The sequence below is a fragment of the Chinchilla lanigera genome, unplaced genomic scaffold, assembly GCF_000276665.1.
Source record: "Chinchilla lanigera isolate Chin_1 unplaced genomic scaffold, ChiLan1.0 scaffold00078, whole genome shotgun sequence".
Classification (NCBI taxonomy): domain Eukaryota; kingdom Metazoa; phylum Chordata; class Mammalia; order Rodentia; family Chinchillidae; genus Chinchilla; species Chinchilla lanigera.
In genome coordinates, this window is record NW_004955479.1 from 6,139,736 (window position 1) to 6,158,675 (window position 18,940).

General features: G+C 33.6%; 1 protein-coding gene across 5 annotated transcripts in view; it reads right to left on the reverse strand.

Moving 5' to 3' along the window:
- Nucleotides 1-863: 863 nt before the first annotated feature.
- The window catches only part of Pot1 (protection of telomeres 1), an 89,914-nt gene continuing 71,837 nt past the window's right edge, over nt 864-18,940 (reverse strand). For 4 of the 5 annotated variants that reach the window (XM_013503293.1, XM_005402346.2, XM_005402344.2 and 1 more), the window contains exons 10-17: nt 17,697-17,753; nt 15,382-15,538; nt 13,503-13,708; nt 11,438-11,573; nt 5,620-5,708; nt 3,707-3,798; nt 3,039-3,144; nt 864-1,218 (exon numbers count right to left, since the gene is read on the reverse strand). In XM_013503293.1, the coding sequence (XP_013358747.1) occupies nt 1,106-1,218; nt 3,039-3,144; nt 3,707-3,798; nt 5,620-5,708; nt 11,438-11,573; nt 13,503-13,708; nt 15,382-15,538; nt 17,697-17,753 (956 nt within the window). In that variant the 3' untranslated portion in view covers nt 864-1,105. The remainder of the gene's footprint in view (nt 1,219-3,038; nt 3,145-3,706; nt 3,799-5,619; nt 5,709-11,437; nt 11,574-13,502; nt 13,709-15,381; nt 15,539-17,696; nt 17,754-18,940) is intronic. The other variant, XR_001230883.1, reaches the window with a different exon arrangement.

Here is an 18,940-nt window from a genome sequence, read left to right on the forward strand (position 1 = left end):
CCTAGGCATCCATTCCTCCTCCACTGTATAAATATAAAAAAGGCTGTTCTGTGATTTACTTATTGGACACAGGGTTTTGTTATGCAGCACAGGTTGGTCTCAAATTGAGCCTTCCCCTGGCCTGAGGAGTCTTAGTGTTGGATGTGAGGATGCTTTCCTAAGGTAAGAGATACCTTCAGAATCCTCTGTTCCATCAATACCAGTCTTTCTATACTCATTAAGAAACAATTTCAGTGTGCAGCATCACCCAAGGTAAAACAAAACACACACAAAAATAAGACATACAGATAGAGAATGATACATTGTGTCTTGGCATTTATAGTTCTTTCAAATAACGCAGTAAAATTCAGGGAGGCTCTGAGAGGTACATTTTTATTATTGCACCTAAAAAATAGATTGCTTCTGATTTTTTAAAATCTGCATTCTCTCATACTGAGGAATGCAGGGGCAACAAGATAATCTAGCAGTGTCTAAAAATAGATGCTGCAGAAATTGGAAATTGATGTTTTATGTAATTTTATGTAAGATTCTACCAGCACTCACTTACAAGGGACAGAGATCAAGTCTGTGCAGAATGAACTACCCTCTCGTTGTTGCTCTAGAAATGAGCTTTTCTTAGTGCTCTGCGTTCCTGATTAGGGGACTGTGCACACACTGTCACTGGGTAAACACAAGGCGTTAATAGAACTCTTCTTTTTCAACACTGGAAAGAAGGAATAGAAAAAAGACAAAACCCATATAACCAAACAAAATCATGACGCAAAGATTTATTTAACAAGATATCTTCTCAGGAAAGACCTCAAAAAACAAACGAAAACACAATTCTTATTTATTCAATATACTTATTTATTCAATGTACCTTATTTTTTAAATCTCTGGAAGTCATGTTGGACATTTTACACAATCAGAACATTTTGAAAATATTTACAAAAAGGCATTAAAGTAACACAATGTCTGTGTATTTAAAAAAAACCCTGAAATTGTGGTTAAAATAAAATTGTGACGTATTTAGCTGTTATCATTAGGTGTTTTAAGATAATCTAATGGGAAGTAATAAAGTTTCCTGCAATTACAGTATGTTTCATATGCCAATTGAAAGGCAATATTAGGTAACATCTTCTGCAACTGTGGTGTCGAAAATCTGATAGCAAATTTGCTGCTCTGCTCCATTTGTGACATTATATGACCTGATAACACACTCCATCCATGGATACACATCTACAAATCAGAAAGAAAATGGTACTTAGCCATTAAAAATAAATAGGTCACTATTAATAGTGATTAATTTGAAATTTGATCAACAATGGGCAAATGTGATTAGAACTTTCAAAATGATGGCAAAGGTGTTGTAATCATCTCATCTCCAATTTGCATTCCTCTTTCCTTGTTCATTGCCCAATGACCTACAGTGCTACCTCACCTCACAAAATTACTGCTTCCACATTTCTGGTCACAAGGCTGCCTAGACAAGAACCGAATCAAATTTCCCATTAGGTCAACACTGCACCTACACCACTAAATTTGATTTGGTTCTCGAAGCCCAGGCATGTTACGGAACATATACGTCATTTCTAGGATTTGGTTCTGATCACAGTAAATTTATTTACAGTTTCAAGAAAAGGCTCTTATGATTCCTCATATTCAAGACTGAAAAGTATTTAATTTGGCAAGGGTAAAGCTTGAAGGATACCTCTCCTACACTGGGGGTAAAAGTGTAGGTAAGTAAAATATTTTCAAAAAATAATCCAGCAGTACTAATCAAAAGCTGTAAGTCCAGGAGCTTTACTCCCAGAAATATGTCCCAAATAATTCAAACTCCCAACACAAGTTAAAACTGACAACAAACAAAAGTATACGTTATATTTTGTTACAGATGAACAAAAACTATCAATTTACAGAACTGTTAATTAAAATGCAGTGACTGCACAGGTAAAAGTAAAGCTGATATAAAATAACCTGTAAGAATTAAACCACAGCAAAATCTGCAGCTGGTGAAATTTGTTACTGATAAAACCTATGAGGAGAAACACAGGACCTCATGATTGGGCACTGCAAGATTGAACAGAAAAGGAAATAATGGTCTCAGAAGGAAAATTCTGCCGCAGACTCTGATGTCATGAAAGTCTAGTGATTAATCTAATGTTTACACAGAAAACAGCTAATGTACATTAAAAACTATTAACTAAAAATTTAAATGCTTCTTGTAAATATTTCATGGTTTTTGGAATAATTTCAAGTAAAATGTGCTCTTGCATAAATAGCACCAAATATGTTTGTGATCAAAATTGCTTCTTTTGTTATACAAGGTATGCATGAAAGTACAGTGAATGATTAAACATAAAAAAAATTACACTAAAAAGCGCATTGCCATTCATCCCACTCAAATTGAATACATTTCTGCCACTGTTCTTGCTGCTTTCTGAAGCAGTTCTGGAAGTTCTCTTTCATGTCTTTAATTGCTCTGTTGTGGCTGCCTCCACGTCCTGAATTAACTCAAAATGTTCACCTTTCATGACTGTATTCTGACCTCCGGGAAGGGCCAGAAGTTGCACAGTGCCAGATCTAATGAGTAAGGTAGATGAGGTCACACTATACTGTTTTTAACTGATGAAACTGCCCTAAAATTTTTGAATTAATTCAGGACACTGAGGCAGCCATGGAAGTGCAACTAAAGACACTCACAAAAAAAGGACTTCTGCAATTGCTGCAGAAAGTGGCAAAAACAAGGGGATAAATGGATGTGAAGCGAGGGGAAGTACTCAGGGGGGTTAATGGCAGTGTGCCTTTTACTGTAATACATATTTTTAACCTATGCATTCACTATAGTTCTGATCACACCTGTTTTGAAAAAGTTGTAAAATCTTTTCTTTTATGCCTACTTTGTATCTGCCACTGTCTCATCAAAAGGTTGATGATAGAGTGGATCAATCACTTTGGACAAAAGTATTTCAGAGTTCTGAAAGTCCACAGATTATACACATGTATGTTGCTGTTTTGAGAAAAACAGGAGTGGGTGCTGTTAAAATCATACCACCTACCAATTTTTGTTCCTGGAGGACAAAACATATCCATGATCAAATCCATACTTCTCTGAAGGTTATCATCAAGTAGGACTTCTGATGCTGGAATCTGGAAGAATCTGTCCTTCAAAGCATTATGGCAGAAAAAGAAAATGGTATTAACTTTTTTGAAACTATAATGCAAAAATATTTTTAAATCATCTAATTACTAACATAATCTAGACTGTTTCACTATATGAAGACTGTAGAATTCAAGAATTACAGTACTGGCCTGAACTCAAATAAATGACTTATACCACTGCCCCACAAATTTATACAGTATCTGTTTTCTTAACAAAAAATAGCTCTACTTCCTCTAATATGAAATATGAATGTTTAGAAACTGTGGTGAGACAGTGATTATAAATAATGCTGACACAATGTGGACATCTCCTTGCTCTTTGGCCCTGGAATGGAATTTATACCTGGAAGAAAGAATGAGTCACTTCTCTATTTGTATTTCCAAATTCTTCATTTTTCAATTATTATTTATAAGATGAAAAGAGATATGCAAGATAATTTTTGATTTATGTATTTTATTTATAGTTTTAAAGTTCTTTCAGAAATAAGGAAGGCAGGAGTAATTTATTAATTTTTAACATATTAATTTGTAATAAGAAATATCTTTTACCAGCCCTGTTACTTACAGAATCCATGAGATAAGCTTCTAATACTCCTGTTCCGTCATCCAGAGTAAATGTCATAACAAACACATGTTGCAGGGGTACAATACCCAATGCTAACGAGGAAAGAAAGACCAAACCACGTGAGTGGCTTTTATCAAGACAAAATCAATTGCATATACATACAAATTTTATGTACTAAAATAATTTAAGCAATAAAGAAAATCTTACACATATGACTTTTGCTCTCTAATATCAATCATTAAGCTCACTTAGCAGGTTAATTTTGGAATACTCCACTACTTTTGCATAGGGGTAATGTCTCATGATATTATAAGCAATTGAATTTTTTGATTAAATATTATCATATCTTTAGCATGAGTTGATACCTTGAAAGAAACCACAAGTGATTTATAAAATGCAAATTGTTATATGCTAGTCATACCAAAGATAAAATTAACATGCTAAAATGTTCTAAAAACAGCATATCAGTAAGTATTTTTTAATATACCTCTCCCTTCATATTATAAATATCAGTGATGTGCTATTACTTTTAAGGTACATCATCTGTTTAATGAACAAGAAAATCAGAACTGAGGATTTCATAATTTTGTAAGATGAAGAAAAAAGAAGAAATTCATGATCCTAAGTACATAAGAATTCACAGGACAAGAGTACTTTGTTCTGAAGAAGACACCTCGATGTTTATAGAAAACTGTATCAGCTTATACCTAAGGAACCTATATATAGACAGCAGAACCAACTAAGCAGGCAAATTATTCATTAGGGCAAAGTGACATGGATTTAAGCACAGTACAGTACAAGCTATTAATATAGAGGAATTGATTTTTAGGCTTCTAAGGTCTCAGCAGGTTGAAACAGTGCACTAAAACCCAGACGGATGAACTTTAAAAACCTACGCTGAGAGACCATGCAAAGAAACCAACAAAAACGAAACCACATTAAGAGTATGATGGGGAGACAAGCTTGGTATTACGAAGTTCATGTGAAAGTCAATGGGAGAGTGCACAAGACAAGACAGAATATGAGACAGTAGTGTGATAGAGCTGGATTAAAAAAAAGGAAAGAAAACACAACAAAGTATACAAATAAACACCCATAGAATGAAATTTTAGGCTAGTAGAATCTGAGTGGATAGTGTCAGAACAATAATTTTCCCTATCTTCTGAATTTGCCAAACTACATCTGCAACACTATGTTCAGCTTTGAATGCTAAATTTCAAAAACATTAGCAACCTGGAATGTTCACTGCAGAGGAGAAACACAATAGATAGGAATTCATAAGAGTACCAAAGGAAGTGTGGATACCTGCTTAAAGCAATAAAGATTCAATGGAGGCTGAACAAATATTTTCAAATGAACAAAGTCTGATTATCACATAGAAGAGGAAATATGTGGTCTGAATAATTAGTACACTGAATTTGGCCTCTACTGAAGTTGCACGTAGACAACTTTTGCTTCGGTATTAAGAGACTAAAATTTAAGGGTATATGCTACCCTTCAATGCAACAAGTACCTCATTCACAAAAGGCTGGGTGACCACAGTTAAAACTTAAATATAAAAGGATTCTTGTGGCCCTGTGTAGATGGATGCTGGGAGATAAGTTGTACCAGCTCTCTCTAAAATCCCTTTCAATCTCAAGATGCCCTGAGCTGCAGAGATCTTTCAGAAATTATTTATGATCAATGAATAACAGGAAAACACTTACTGAATACTAAATATCCATTATAATTAAAAATACTGGAAGATGGAAAGGAGATTTTGTAAATATTTTAAACATTTACTCTGGTCTCAGTACAATCACTGTAAATAGTTTTTACATAAAACAGTTATACTTCAGCCTTACATATCTATAAATCCTGAAATATAAATCAGTGACATGACCTTATATACAGTTAAAGGAAATTAAATTAACCTTCTGCCACAGAAGAAGGAATCCATGATGTCTCACCAACAAGGGAATTTAAATTTTGTATTGGTTTCAAACTAGAACATTGCTTACACCTGAAATTAATAAAAGAAATAATTATACTTAAATTAATTGAATTCATTTAATCATTATTATAACGTTTTTGCTGCTTAAGCACATATAGTCATAAAAAAGTAAATTATTATACAGAAGAACACTGTATTTGTTATACTTGTTTTAAAAGAGAATTATCAAAAAGTAAGCTTTTTACATAAAACCAACAACAGAAAGATAATATAAGGTTCAGAATGAACAACTTTAAATTGAAAAGTGATTTCAGGTCTAAGTCAGTAATTAATTAGGATCTAGTGAATTTCTTAAGTCATTAAAATAACAAAGTTGATTTCTAAGAACTTTTTGATTTTATGGTTTATGAATAATATCTAACGACCACACAGTCCTGAGAAATATAACCATTAGAAGAAAACTGTCCTCGCTAAAATAGTCAGGACTAGCAAATTTTGGGTAATTAATATCTTAAATAAGCAATACTGAACCTAAATGAACCAAAAAGAATTTTAAATAAGCACATAATAAGAGTTTGTAATTTATGATGCCTGAGACTATAGTTATCGTTTGAAAAGTAAATATATCTAAAACTATACAATTGTTAATGCTGCACATTATTCAGTGTGTATAATTTTGCTTTATTTATATACCAACATATTTGAAGTCTGAGTAACTCAGTTTTTATTATGAATCACCAACATGTTTATGATATGTGATATGTGGTAAGAAAATGTACCTGGGAAAATACTCTTGAATAAAGTTATAAAAATTCAATTTCAAAAAACTCCTTTCATTTATACATTAGGAAAAACAGGGGTTAACTTCATTAGATTTAGACTTTATCACCTGATTACCAACTATAGAGATGTTTCTTTTATAGCAAAAAAGACGAATGAAAGAATATTATTACCTAAAAAAGGACTGTGATACAGACTAGAATGAAACACTGGTAAAACAAGCATGCTGGTTAAAAATTATGGGTAATAAGCCTAAATCAAAGAATTTAATTTTTTTTTCTAAAGCAGTAAAAAATTAAACATGATAAATTAGAAAAATTAAGTAAATTCAGCACGAGGTTGGAAAGAAAAATACTAGTTTTTAAGAAGGGTAAAATATAGTAAAAAATGTGATAAATAGAAAACAAGAATCTAGAAATATATACTAAATAAATGTAAATAATTAAAGCTATATTTAAATTCAATTATTAAAATGTAGCGTCTTTTATTTATAAGTAACATTAAAATGACACAAAAACTTGAAAGAATAAAAATAATATACCATACAATTACCATCTTACAAACAAATAAAAGCTTAAAAACAAACAATATTAGCAAAAGTAAATCTTGAAGCAGAAAGTCATGGTTAGGAATGTTGACTTTAAGTAAGAATACACAGAACAATGAATTCACCAAAAGACAAGTAGTGTTGAACCTACATGAACCAACAAGAATTTCAAAATATGTAAAGCAAATGATGACAAAATAAAAGATTACAAGCACAAAATCAGAGTTTATTTTTACATACACATACCTCTTTAAGAAACTGACTAGAGAGAAAATCAAAAGAAACAGAAGTTTTGATTTTGATTAACAAGACTATTCTCATACACAACCTCTATAAAAATGCTAACTCAACTATTTTAGAATATATATATTCTTTTTCCACAGACATGCAAGACACAAAAATGTGTAAATAAATATTCTAGCAAAGCAAAGTTGAATAAATCCCAAAGAATCAATCTGAAATGTTGCACAGTATTCTGCTAAAATACAATCTAACTAAAGTACAAATGAAACATAATACCCAAAATAAAGTACAAATTTTCACATCATACATGTGAAAAAATTCTGAATACACATTTCAATGATTCATGGGTCAAAAAGGAATTAAGAAACATTTAGAACTGATGGTTAGAAAAATACGATATACTAAACCTTGGAGTAAAGCTATGATAATACTGCTGGGAAGACAAATTTAGGCTTTAAAAAAGCTAGTTATTTTGGCAAAGAAAGAACAATGGTGGGGGGAATGACAGCTCAAAGAAATACTAAAAGAAATAGTATTTAAAGATTATTAAAAGAAACAGTATTAAATAAAATAGCTGAATTTTAAAAATTATCAGAAAATACTATGGACAATTACACGTCAATAAATTTTAAAAGTGCATCAACTGAATACTTTTCAAGAAAAGTCTCACTAGTACGGTATAAAACCTTAGAATATGTGTAACCATTAAATAAACTGAACCATTAGCCTACATTCTACTTAAAAAACATCACGTTCAAAAAACAATTTGTTTTTGGAGACAGAGTCTCACTATGGAGTTCTGGCTAGCCTCAAACTAACTATGTAGTACACCTGGCCTTGGACTTGGAGCAAAGCTTCTGCCTCAGTCTCCCAAATGCTGGGATTACAGGTGTGTACCCTCATGCTCAGTGTCTCAAAAAAATTTAAGGAAAACATTTATGGTTTTAGAAAGTACTCTGGTAAACATGACTATATTAACAGTTAAAAAGCTATAAAACAAAATAAGTCAAAGTTGCAAGGGTATAGCATATACTAGAAGTAAGGATGTAACTGATGAAAGATTAGTATCTCTAATATAGCAAGAATTCTTAAGGTTGCTGATTTGCACATCTGAAGCAAAAAGATTATTAACCACACAGAAATACAAGTAAATGATGTGAACATAGAATTAATAGAACAGGCTATCAATGTAGCCAACGAGCATAAATGTTGCTTCAACCCAGGAATCATCTAGGAAATAACGAAGTATTCATGGACACCATTTGACACTCATTAGCCTAAAAAACTACTGCTTTGATAAATCCCATGTGCTGGAGAATTTGACAAAAACTGAATTTTTTATACTTTTATTAAGGGGATCAAGAATTGTTAAAACCATGAAAATAACTTTTTGTTTTTTTCTCTCACAAAGCAAAAATATGAATACAGTATTAGTACTTTATGATCTAATAGTTCCAATTCTAGGTAAATACCTTAGGAGTAACTTTCAAACACTTTTGTCAGAGAGAGTAAAAATTAACTGATACCATGGTACAGTACATACAGGTACACATGAAACCAAAACAGACCTTTCGGGAGTAACACTGAACCTTCCTAGGTAAAATGCTCTCTATTACCCACTTTGTCTTGTTCCATTTCCTAATACAACCACACCGTAACACTGAAAAAAAATAACTTGTCATGGTCCACGACACTGACTGTGTCATAAAGGAAATATGCAAGTAAACGTATTATAGTCCTTTAGCACTGTCATCTATAAATGAAAGAAACTGAAATAACGTTTTCATTTAGAAAAAAAGGATTAAAATTATGATTACTTCATCAAATATTTTATAGGTATCAAAATAATCTAAATCTAGATTTATCAATAGATACATTTTGAAAATAACGTTGAATGAAAAGGGGAAGCAGTAAAAGAAGTACCATAGTATGAGTTTACACAAATTTAGAAAAAACAATATGCTATACTGCTTAAGAATTTACACAAAGGCCGAGGAGACAGCTCAGCAGCACAGCGCCTGCCTGGCAAGCACAAGGTAGAGTCTGATTTCCGCTACCAAAAAAAAAAAAAAATCACAATATAAGCATAAAAACACTGATGAGAAGGACTGACTTCGAGAGTTAGAAGTAGTTAACTCTGAGAAGGAAGTGTTAGAGATGGGATAACTAGAAAGATGTGTTCCTTTTCTGCAAAATTTATTTTCTTAAACATACAGGTCTGAAAATGCTAAAATACTAACATTTGTTAAATGTAAGTACTGGATACATAACTGTATGGTGTTATTTTTGATACTTTTTTGTAAGTTAAAATTATTTCCTAATTCAAAAGAAAAAAATAAACAATACATTGGCTTTTGTGATAAAGTACCAGCAAATCTGAAGATGTCTTAAAGTGTGAAGTATAAACAAAATTTATGGCTTAGTTCATGCTGAAATTGGTAAAAAGATTAATAGCCTTAAAAAATCTTTTTCTTAACGACTCGTAGGAAATGAGTAAGTTACATTTTGGAGCTTGTAACTAGTATTTCCCTTCCCGCTGCTTTAGACCGTGCAAGGCACACTACCCCAGGAAGGGAAGGTAGAAGGGAGACAGGAGGGGGGACGGTGAGAGCACGAGGCTGAGGATGAGGGTGTTTTCTTTTTCAATCTGTTGGTGAATTTTTCAGAGGTAACAAACAGAACTTATACGCTTTTATTGTTGAACTGGTGGTTAAATCTGAAAGACAACTCTGAGGTCACGAGTCTGAAGACAAGTATAAAGGTACTGGGAGCTCCAGAGTGAAAACGGAGATAGACGTAGGGGTTCTACTTAGCAGTCACTTCGCTCCACTTTTTCGCCAAAGCTTTTTGATGTGCTGCAGATGGAACAGAAGCCAGAGGAACATGCACCGAGACATGGTAACTGCAGCAAGCAATTTTTCAAGGCAAATCAAGATTTATACATTATAATTGTGACAAAGAATTGCTACAAATTAGGAGCAGGAAAAGGAAAGGTTAATAGTGTGATACAATGTACCCATCTGTTATGGTTTCCATCCAGACGTTCCTCTGAAGTGTCATGTGCTCACAGGTAGGGGAGTGGAGGGTTACTGGATCACAGGGGCGTGAGTGCCTCAGTGGATTAGTTCACTGACGAGTTTATAGCTAAACATGATGCTGGGAGGTGAAGCCTGTTTGAAGAGGCAGTCCCTGGGCTCAGCCTTGCAGAGTCTATCTCTTTTCCTCCTTGGTTACACTCTGCTTTCTGCCACCACACCACAAGCAAGGCCCCTCTGCGATGCTCTTCTGCCATGCCACCCTACCTTAGAGCCAGGTGACTACGGACTGAAACTTCTACAAACTGTGAGGTGAAATAAGCCTTTCCTCCTTTAGTGGGTGTTGAGCTTTCTGTCCCAGTGATGAGACAAGCAACCAAGACACCATCCTATAACCAAGGTTTTGCAAAGCAGACCCTTTCTGGGTGATGATTTCATCAAGCAGAAGAGGAAGTATATTTTGTAGTCCTTTCTGCTCCTCCCACATCTAAAAATCTCTTTGTAGATCATAATGCATTCATCTTCCCATTTTCAGTGGCAGAAAATCTGTCATTCAGTGAGTCAGCAACTCTAGAACTTAATTAGTTGTTACTAGGTTTGCAGTTTTGAACTTAGTATCCAAATTCTTGTCATGCAAGAAAATAAGTATCAGCCTGTTTGAGGAACAAAATGATGGTAGCCTTAAACCTCACACATAGTGCAAATATATATATGTGCTTATCAAAACAATAGATATATACTAGAGAAATGTAGTATAGATGGGTACACACTGATAAACTCATGGTAAATTTAAGATACCTTAAATCAAAATGCATTCGATACTCGCAGCCTACTGACAGAATACAGCTTAGTAACACATTGTACTATAGAATATCAATTGTGCACCCTCATGATCTGCTGACTTAAGAACTCTAGTTTCTTCCTCATAAGATGAATCAGTATTCATATACCTCATATCACCAGGCCAGGAAAAGATCAAAAGTTAAAACATGGTTTTTACAGAATGCATATCAGTTTTGTACCACTGTGAAACTGAAAAATCATAAATCCCATCACTATAAATCCAGAACTGCCTGTATATGTAAGATGGTACTCAATAAATATATAGCTATTTTATGTAACATAGTAACCAGTTGGATAAAATGTTAAAAATACAGTTTTTAATTCTAAAAATCCCTGAAGTGAAAACATACCCATAGTGATACAGTCTTCCTTGTATAAGGAATGGGACTGAAAGGTCTAGGAGCTCCAGGTCTTCAGGGCCAGATTTTACAGGAATAATACTATGAAACTCACTTGAAAGTTTACAGATTTCACCAAGTGTACCTCCTGTGAAAAAATAAACAAACTCAAGTAGTAAAATATGAGGTAGGTAAAATGGAGTACCTATAAAGTAACACCTGAAATACAGTAAATACTAAAGAGGTTGATAGATTAACAGAAGTCATAAGCATAGAGATTCAACACATTTATTTTGAAAAATATTAATTTGTAAATTTAGGATACAATGTATCAATTAAAAAAATCAGTACAAAACTGCTAAGGCTTGAGTAAAATATAAAGTTTGTGAAATCTTAACCATCTTCTTAAATATAAACTAACTGTTGCCAGGACACTTTGGTTCAAGTAAGCAAGAGTAAAATTAAAAGGCAAAAAGTATGTTAGGATTCTCATTATTTAATTTGCTATATTACTAATGCCAAAATAAGTTCAGTTTTGACTTTATTCTTTTAAAGTTTTAGGTCAACATTAAAAACAGACACGAAGAGCAGTTCATGTGACCATATACTCATATTTAATGAATTACAAAATAAAGAGAATTACTGACTACTTCTAAAGCATTTCTACAGCAGATTCTAAGGAAGAGAACAGCAATGGAATGAACATCCACATACTTATTTGGTAAAATATTACTGTGAACCTTTTTGTAAGGGTTCTTTTGAAGGAGATATCGGAAGAATGAGCAATGCAGGTTGTCCCCCTGAAAGTGAGTGGATCACATCCAATCAGCGGAATATCTGAGTCATAAGAGCCAACTGCCTGTGTGAGGGAGACTCTCCCCTGCCTGCCTGCTTTTGATCTGGACATCAGCTCTTTCAGGGTCTCCAGCTAGCTATCTTTTAGACTAATTATACCACCAACTTGTCCAGGCCCCCCGGGTGCTGACTCAGCATGCAGATCTTGGCAATTATCAGCTTCAATAGTCATGTGATCCAGTTCCTAGGAATGAATCTGATCTACTGGCTCGCTCTCTCTGAAAAAACCTGATAAACCATTAAGTTTTAAAAAGTTGATAACGGTAGAGAAATAACTCTCAGATGTTGCCAAAAGCGTGTGTGTGCACTAGGACAACTTTGCTAGGATGAGAGAGAGCAACGTTTGTCGCAATGAGTAAATGAACAGAGTAGTTTCTGACAACTCATATTTAAAGAACGGACATGTGAAAATGATGCCACTGTTCACACACATATGTACTGGTATATATCTATGATTATGTATTACTTCTATGAACAAAAATGTCAGCAATAAAAAAATAAAAGATAAGTTCATAAAATGAAAGCAAGTATTTATCTAATACACACTGAATTTCCTTTCATATGAAAGTTATATGGGGGGTGGGAATTTAGCTCAGCAGCAAAGTTCCTGCCTGGCAAGCACAAGGTCATGAGTTTGATTCCTGGTACCAGAAGAAAAAGAAAAGAAATACATGAAAGTTATATGGGAGGAAATGTCAGGGTAAAAATATGAAACTTTAAATTTGGCCTAAGGAAAGATGTGTGGTATATATTAATACTAGATGGAAATTACACAAAAATGGAAATGAAAAAAGAATACATAATCAAATTTCATCCTTTTAAAACCTGTCAAGGGATGGCATTTGGATAGTCTCTTCTTTGACTTAAGACTTCAACTGACTTTCATCCTCTTTGTATGAAACAACAGTGACATCCAGAGGCCGAGACACTCGCAGCTGTACATAGGCAACCACCACCTTTACTTTTCACCAACACGGAAGTGACAAGGTTATATGCAGAAATCCAACAAGATGAATAAAGGTAAATACTTGAATTTAATGTATCAATTAAAAATATAATTCAGTTCAATATATATGTGCATATATTTGAATCTTCACATATTCCACTTTATAAAATTTTTACTTTATATGCATTAGGTTACCTATAAAATATATTATACAGCAATATATTTGAAAAGCGTGCAAAAAATCATTCTAAAAAGATGGGTACTTAAATATCTTACCTTCTATCAAAATGAGACACACACTTGAAAGTGGGAGAACACCGTTACGTTTTACAAAATGAGTCACAACTTTTCGTCCTCCCTGATCCTCCGTGCTCCAGACTTCTGAATCATATAAGGGCGTATTTTGTAATTTGGTATCTGGAGTTTTACTTGCTCCATCTCTTAAAATTATATCCAAATCGTTCTCATGTGGAACTTCTTGCCTAAAACATTACCATGAAGTATTAGAAAATGATTTTTATGCAACCTAAAAAGTTCCGATTTAACAAACTCTCCACTTAAACACCAGCTCTGGACTTTCTTTTCATGCACTAAGAAGGCAACTCATTTGTAAACTACATGACTTTTATTTATATTTTGCAGCACAGCAGATCTGCATCACAATTACATTAACCACTGACACTTTCCACACCTGCTTCTGATGACGAAGCTACACGCAACTATTCGCAGTACTGATCTGCTTTGGTCTCTAGACAAAGTAAAACTTCTTAGTGGGAAAAAACTGCAGCAGCTTGCTGTCCTCACTCCATCTCATCTCACTTTTCTCAGGCATTTACTGTAAACCAGCATTCACTTCAAATCCTTTTAATAGTATTTTGAAAAATCCCATGGAGAAAGCATCAAGAATGCAAAAGGCGGGCTGGGGATTTAGCTCAGCGGCAAAAAGCACCTGCCTGGCAAGTGCAAGGTCGTGAGTTCGGTTCCCGGTACCGGAGAAAAACCAAAAAAAAAAAAAAAAAAAAGAATGCAAAAGGCACCGTTTAGGGTCTATTATCTTCATTCTGCTTCTGTCACTGTCCTTGGGAACTCTCAATTTCTCTGAGATGCTCTGTTTCTTAAAGGGAGATCTATGTAAGTTTATAGAATTTAATGAACTAAAATTTGATAATACTTCAAAAATTGTGTAAAGCTATTACATGTCTTTAGTCCTAACAACCTTAACTGCCTTTTTAAGTTAAAAATGAGTAAAAATGTAGGTCCTTCACATTTTATTTAGCGATTTGGTGAGTAAAAGTCTCCCCAAACAAAGTGACAGAAATTCTGTATTATTTTTATTGTTTTTGTGTTGTTTTGTTTATGTCTTTGTGTTTGTTAATTTGTTTTTGTTCTTTTCTGTTTAAAATAAAAAGTCTCCCCTCAAAATGGTCATGAATACTATGTAAATATATAAACACATGGAGGTGTCTAGATACAGCTACACAGGGAAGCACACTATAGTGAAGAGTAGATTTATGGCATTCAGATGTATATATATATATATATATAAATTAACTACAATTTCTAAAACATTTTATAGTTAGACAGAAGATAGTCAAGTTGCATTACAAAGATAAATATAAGCTAAAATAATTTTCTGAATTTGTTTGATCTGTACACATATTAATAAGATCACAAAACAGGTCTATAAATTTACTTACATATTTATATAAAACATGGTATTTAGAATTAAGACTTTAAGGCACCAAGAAATTTTCTATTACTAACAAAATTGAAGTTGCACTTACTACTCATCTATTGTAGTTCTTAAGCAGAACACAAGTATTTCCATTACTAGGGTTATTTTTGAAGAAGGCATTTTTGTGACAAGAAAGAAAGTCCCCGCCTATATATTCCTAACTTAGTATTCCCATTTGCTCTGATTAGAGTGACTCATCCAAATTTCAGATCTGAAAATCCTGTTTTTATTTACTCTCACTAAGAATAAAATGGAAGGATTTATTAAGAATTTAATACTTTTAAAATGTTACTATTCTTCCAAATTATTATACACGAGTCACACCTTACTCATTTTCAAGACTTAAAACTTTATATATGCAGGTATATACACAAATACTATAATATGAACGAAAACTGCTTTACTTTGAAAAATACTTACAGAGAATGACATTTAGGACAATAAAGTTTTACAGATTGAAAAAGTCCTTTGGGCTTATATGATCTTAGTTTTGCTCGGATTCGGTATTGCTGAGGAGCTTTTTGTTTCAGAATAGCACATAATGGTGTCTTCTCCAAATAGTGATGGTCAGTAAGTACTGTAAAGAATTTTTATATTAAAAAAAATAATGTCTACACGTTTTAAGTATAATCATGACTCATCCCTGTTAACCAAATATATACTACAAAATCTAAGCTCTATTAACTGTTAATTCCACAAAAGCAAAGGTTATATCAGCAATACTCACAAACACCAAGTGAGGCACAGTGAGAACTCACAAATCTATTGAACACATGCTGAATAACTGGGGTAAGAAGGACTTAACTGCCTAGTGAATGTAAAACAAATATTTTTATATGGGGCGAATAGAAATACTTCCTGGCTAACTCAGGGAAAACAGTAAGGTTTATTTCACAAAGTAAATACATGGGTTACTTGAGAAATATTTTCAAATGTTCACTAAAATACTGATCTCTGAGACATCTCTGTTAGGTGACAGCCTAAGTTCTAATTACAATGTGTTCAAAAGAATATAAGAAAATATATTTGCTAAATATTTACCAGCTAGCCTCTTCTCCCTGTGAGTTCAACTTACAGACTTTATTTAACAATCACATATAATAAAGGAACTTCAAAGCAGAAAGGGACATTCAGCTTCAAGCCATTTATTTTTGGCAGGAGGACTACATATATGCATGCTTCACATGGCATCACATCCAGAGACACATACCTGTGCTTCCCCCAAACACAGACCCAATGTGTTCAGTGGTTAAGGTCGCGTGTAACACCCTTCCCTCCTATAAACTCCTTTTTCCCGGGTACTGAGGAGTGAGCTCAGGGCCTTCACAGAGTCACACCCCAAGACCTTGCTTTTTATTTTGAGACAGGGTTTCGTTAAGTTGCTAAGTTCCCTCAGCTGGGCTCACACTTGCCACCCTCCCGCCTTCGCTTGTAGAGTGCACCAGCACATCAGGTTTCTACTTCAGAGTTTCTGTTTCCCCCTTGTAATTAGTGGGGAGGCACTTGGGAAAATGCAATTACCCTATTCTTTATAAATACTTAGGGTACCAGCAGGTTAGGATCCACTGATTCCCAACTAAGTCAGTAATTATGTCCGTACCAACAGGTTAGGATCTACTGATTCACAACCAAATTAATTACTATCATGGTTGCAAACTGGTGATATTTTTCCAATTTCATGCCATTTTACATTTATTAGTTGTCCTTCTATTAAGGAAATTTCCCACTGAACCTAACTAACTTACCTTTATTTGCAACATGGGCTCATGCATTCCCATTTTATTCAATAAGTTCTAATTCATCACTAGTAATATTTATTTTCATGCTCAAATGGTCCCAGATTTGATATGTTCTATCATTAACTGAGAATTCCCTTACTTTCTGAATGTTCCAGATTGATCTTGTAATTCTGCTGCCCACCCTAAGAATCTGGTATTTCTCCAAGAATTCCTAGGGTATTATTTATAAACCAAGATCCATGAACTAAGTATGCTTATTGTTACTGGAGTTGTATCGGGTCTGTGCATTGGCACTGTCATATACAGGTAGCGATATGTACACAGAGGTTTATACTAATACATACCTACCCAGCTGCACTTATACGTGTATTGGTATATATGTATAACACATAAATACACACATACACATCTGTAACTATTTCTGTATTTACCTATTAAACCATGGGCACATGGTACCTTCAGTTCTAATAAAAGTTTTTATCCAGTTTTCTTTCAGTTTATACTTTTATCTGTTTTGTGAAAGTGAAAAACTCACATTATAGTACTATAATTATTTAATTAATTTGTGCTTTAAAACACTTTTCTGAAAAAGTACTTTATTTTAGCTGAAGTAATGATCACTGTTTATATTAGTTTTGAGGTATATTGTAAGTCACTCATTTATGTGTACACCATTCAATGCATAGTGTGAGTTGGTTACAAATAATATCATAAGAGTATATTTTATACTTCCAAACTAAAAATAAGCCCCAATATACTATTAAATAGTACTGTGCTATCTTTCATAAACCTTAGCGACAGGTCTGCATGGACTGCACTTATGCCAGTACAGAATGAGGCAGAGCACTAGAAACCAAATACAGACGTATTTTTGCCCTTGTGGACATCTACTATCACTACTAATTAAAATGGAATTAGTTGGTAAGTGTAAAGGACAAACTTTAATAAGCTCATTACTGTATTGTGTCTTATCTCAACAGCGATATGTGGTCTTACTTGTAGCCGACAGTTGTTGACATCTTTCTACCTCACACAGTGACACTGATCCAGAGCCTAGAGGAAGGAGAAAAAAAAATTACACGGTTTTAAAGTCAACTACAAATTTAATGTGACACTGAGAACAATAAAACCCCGGTGAAAGAAACCAGATGAAATCTAAATAAACGAGATATGCTATCTTCATGATGTGGAAGGCCCAATATTGTTAAGATATGTCCCCCAAATTAATTTGCACTGTCAATGCAATCATAATCAAAATAGCATGGGCATTACTACAGAAACTGAAATGTAGATTTTGTCACTTAAGTGAAAATACAAAGAATCTAGAATACTGATCAAAATCTTGAAAAAGAACACCACAGGATGTACGTTACATGACATAGTATAAAACTACAGTAATCAGAACAATATAGATTGGTAAAAAGACTGACAAATGAATCAACAGAAGTAAGTAGCAAGCCTAGACATAATCCCACATTTACACAGTCTTTTCATTTCTGAATACAGGCACTAAGACAATGCACAAGGAAAATTACATTCTTTTCAAGAAATGGCCCTGCAAGTACCTGAAATTAACATGAGGAACTGCATATTCTACACTAATCAGCAATGAATGGAAAAAATAAAGAAAAAAACATATTATTTGTATCCACTTGATAGTTGACAAGATACCAAGACCAGGTGTACATCTATACAGCCTTTATATAGTGCTACAAAATTAGAAATTTCACTTTAAAAGAAAAATATCTCATATTGTATCATAACATAGTGAAACGGAATTACTGATATATGCAACAGTGTAGATCAATCTCAGAAACTTATAGTCTGTAGATTCCATTTATTTGGAGTTCTGAAACAAGAAAAGCTAAAGGGCTTTGGATTACACAAATTACTGTATTGGTCAAAACCTATGGAATGGTACATTATATGGCAGCTTAGCGGTCATTTTACTGCATGTAATTTCACCATAGTTACTTACACCCATACTATTTAAGACATGTACTAACATCTTCAACTTTTTTTGAAATGCACTATAAGGTAATATGGATGGGCAACTAAACAGAGAAATACAGAAACAGGTATATAAGAAGCAAGCAAACAGAGGAAAACGTGAAATGGAGAATCCAGGTGATCAATATGCGTGTTGAGTGAGCAACTGCTGTACCTTTTCTGCATGTTTCAACATTATTATGTTGTAAAAATATACTGTGTAGGGAATGAATGCAGAAGTAGATAAATAC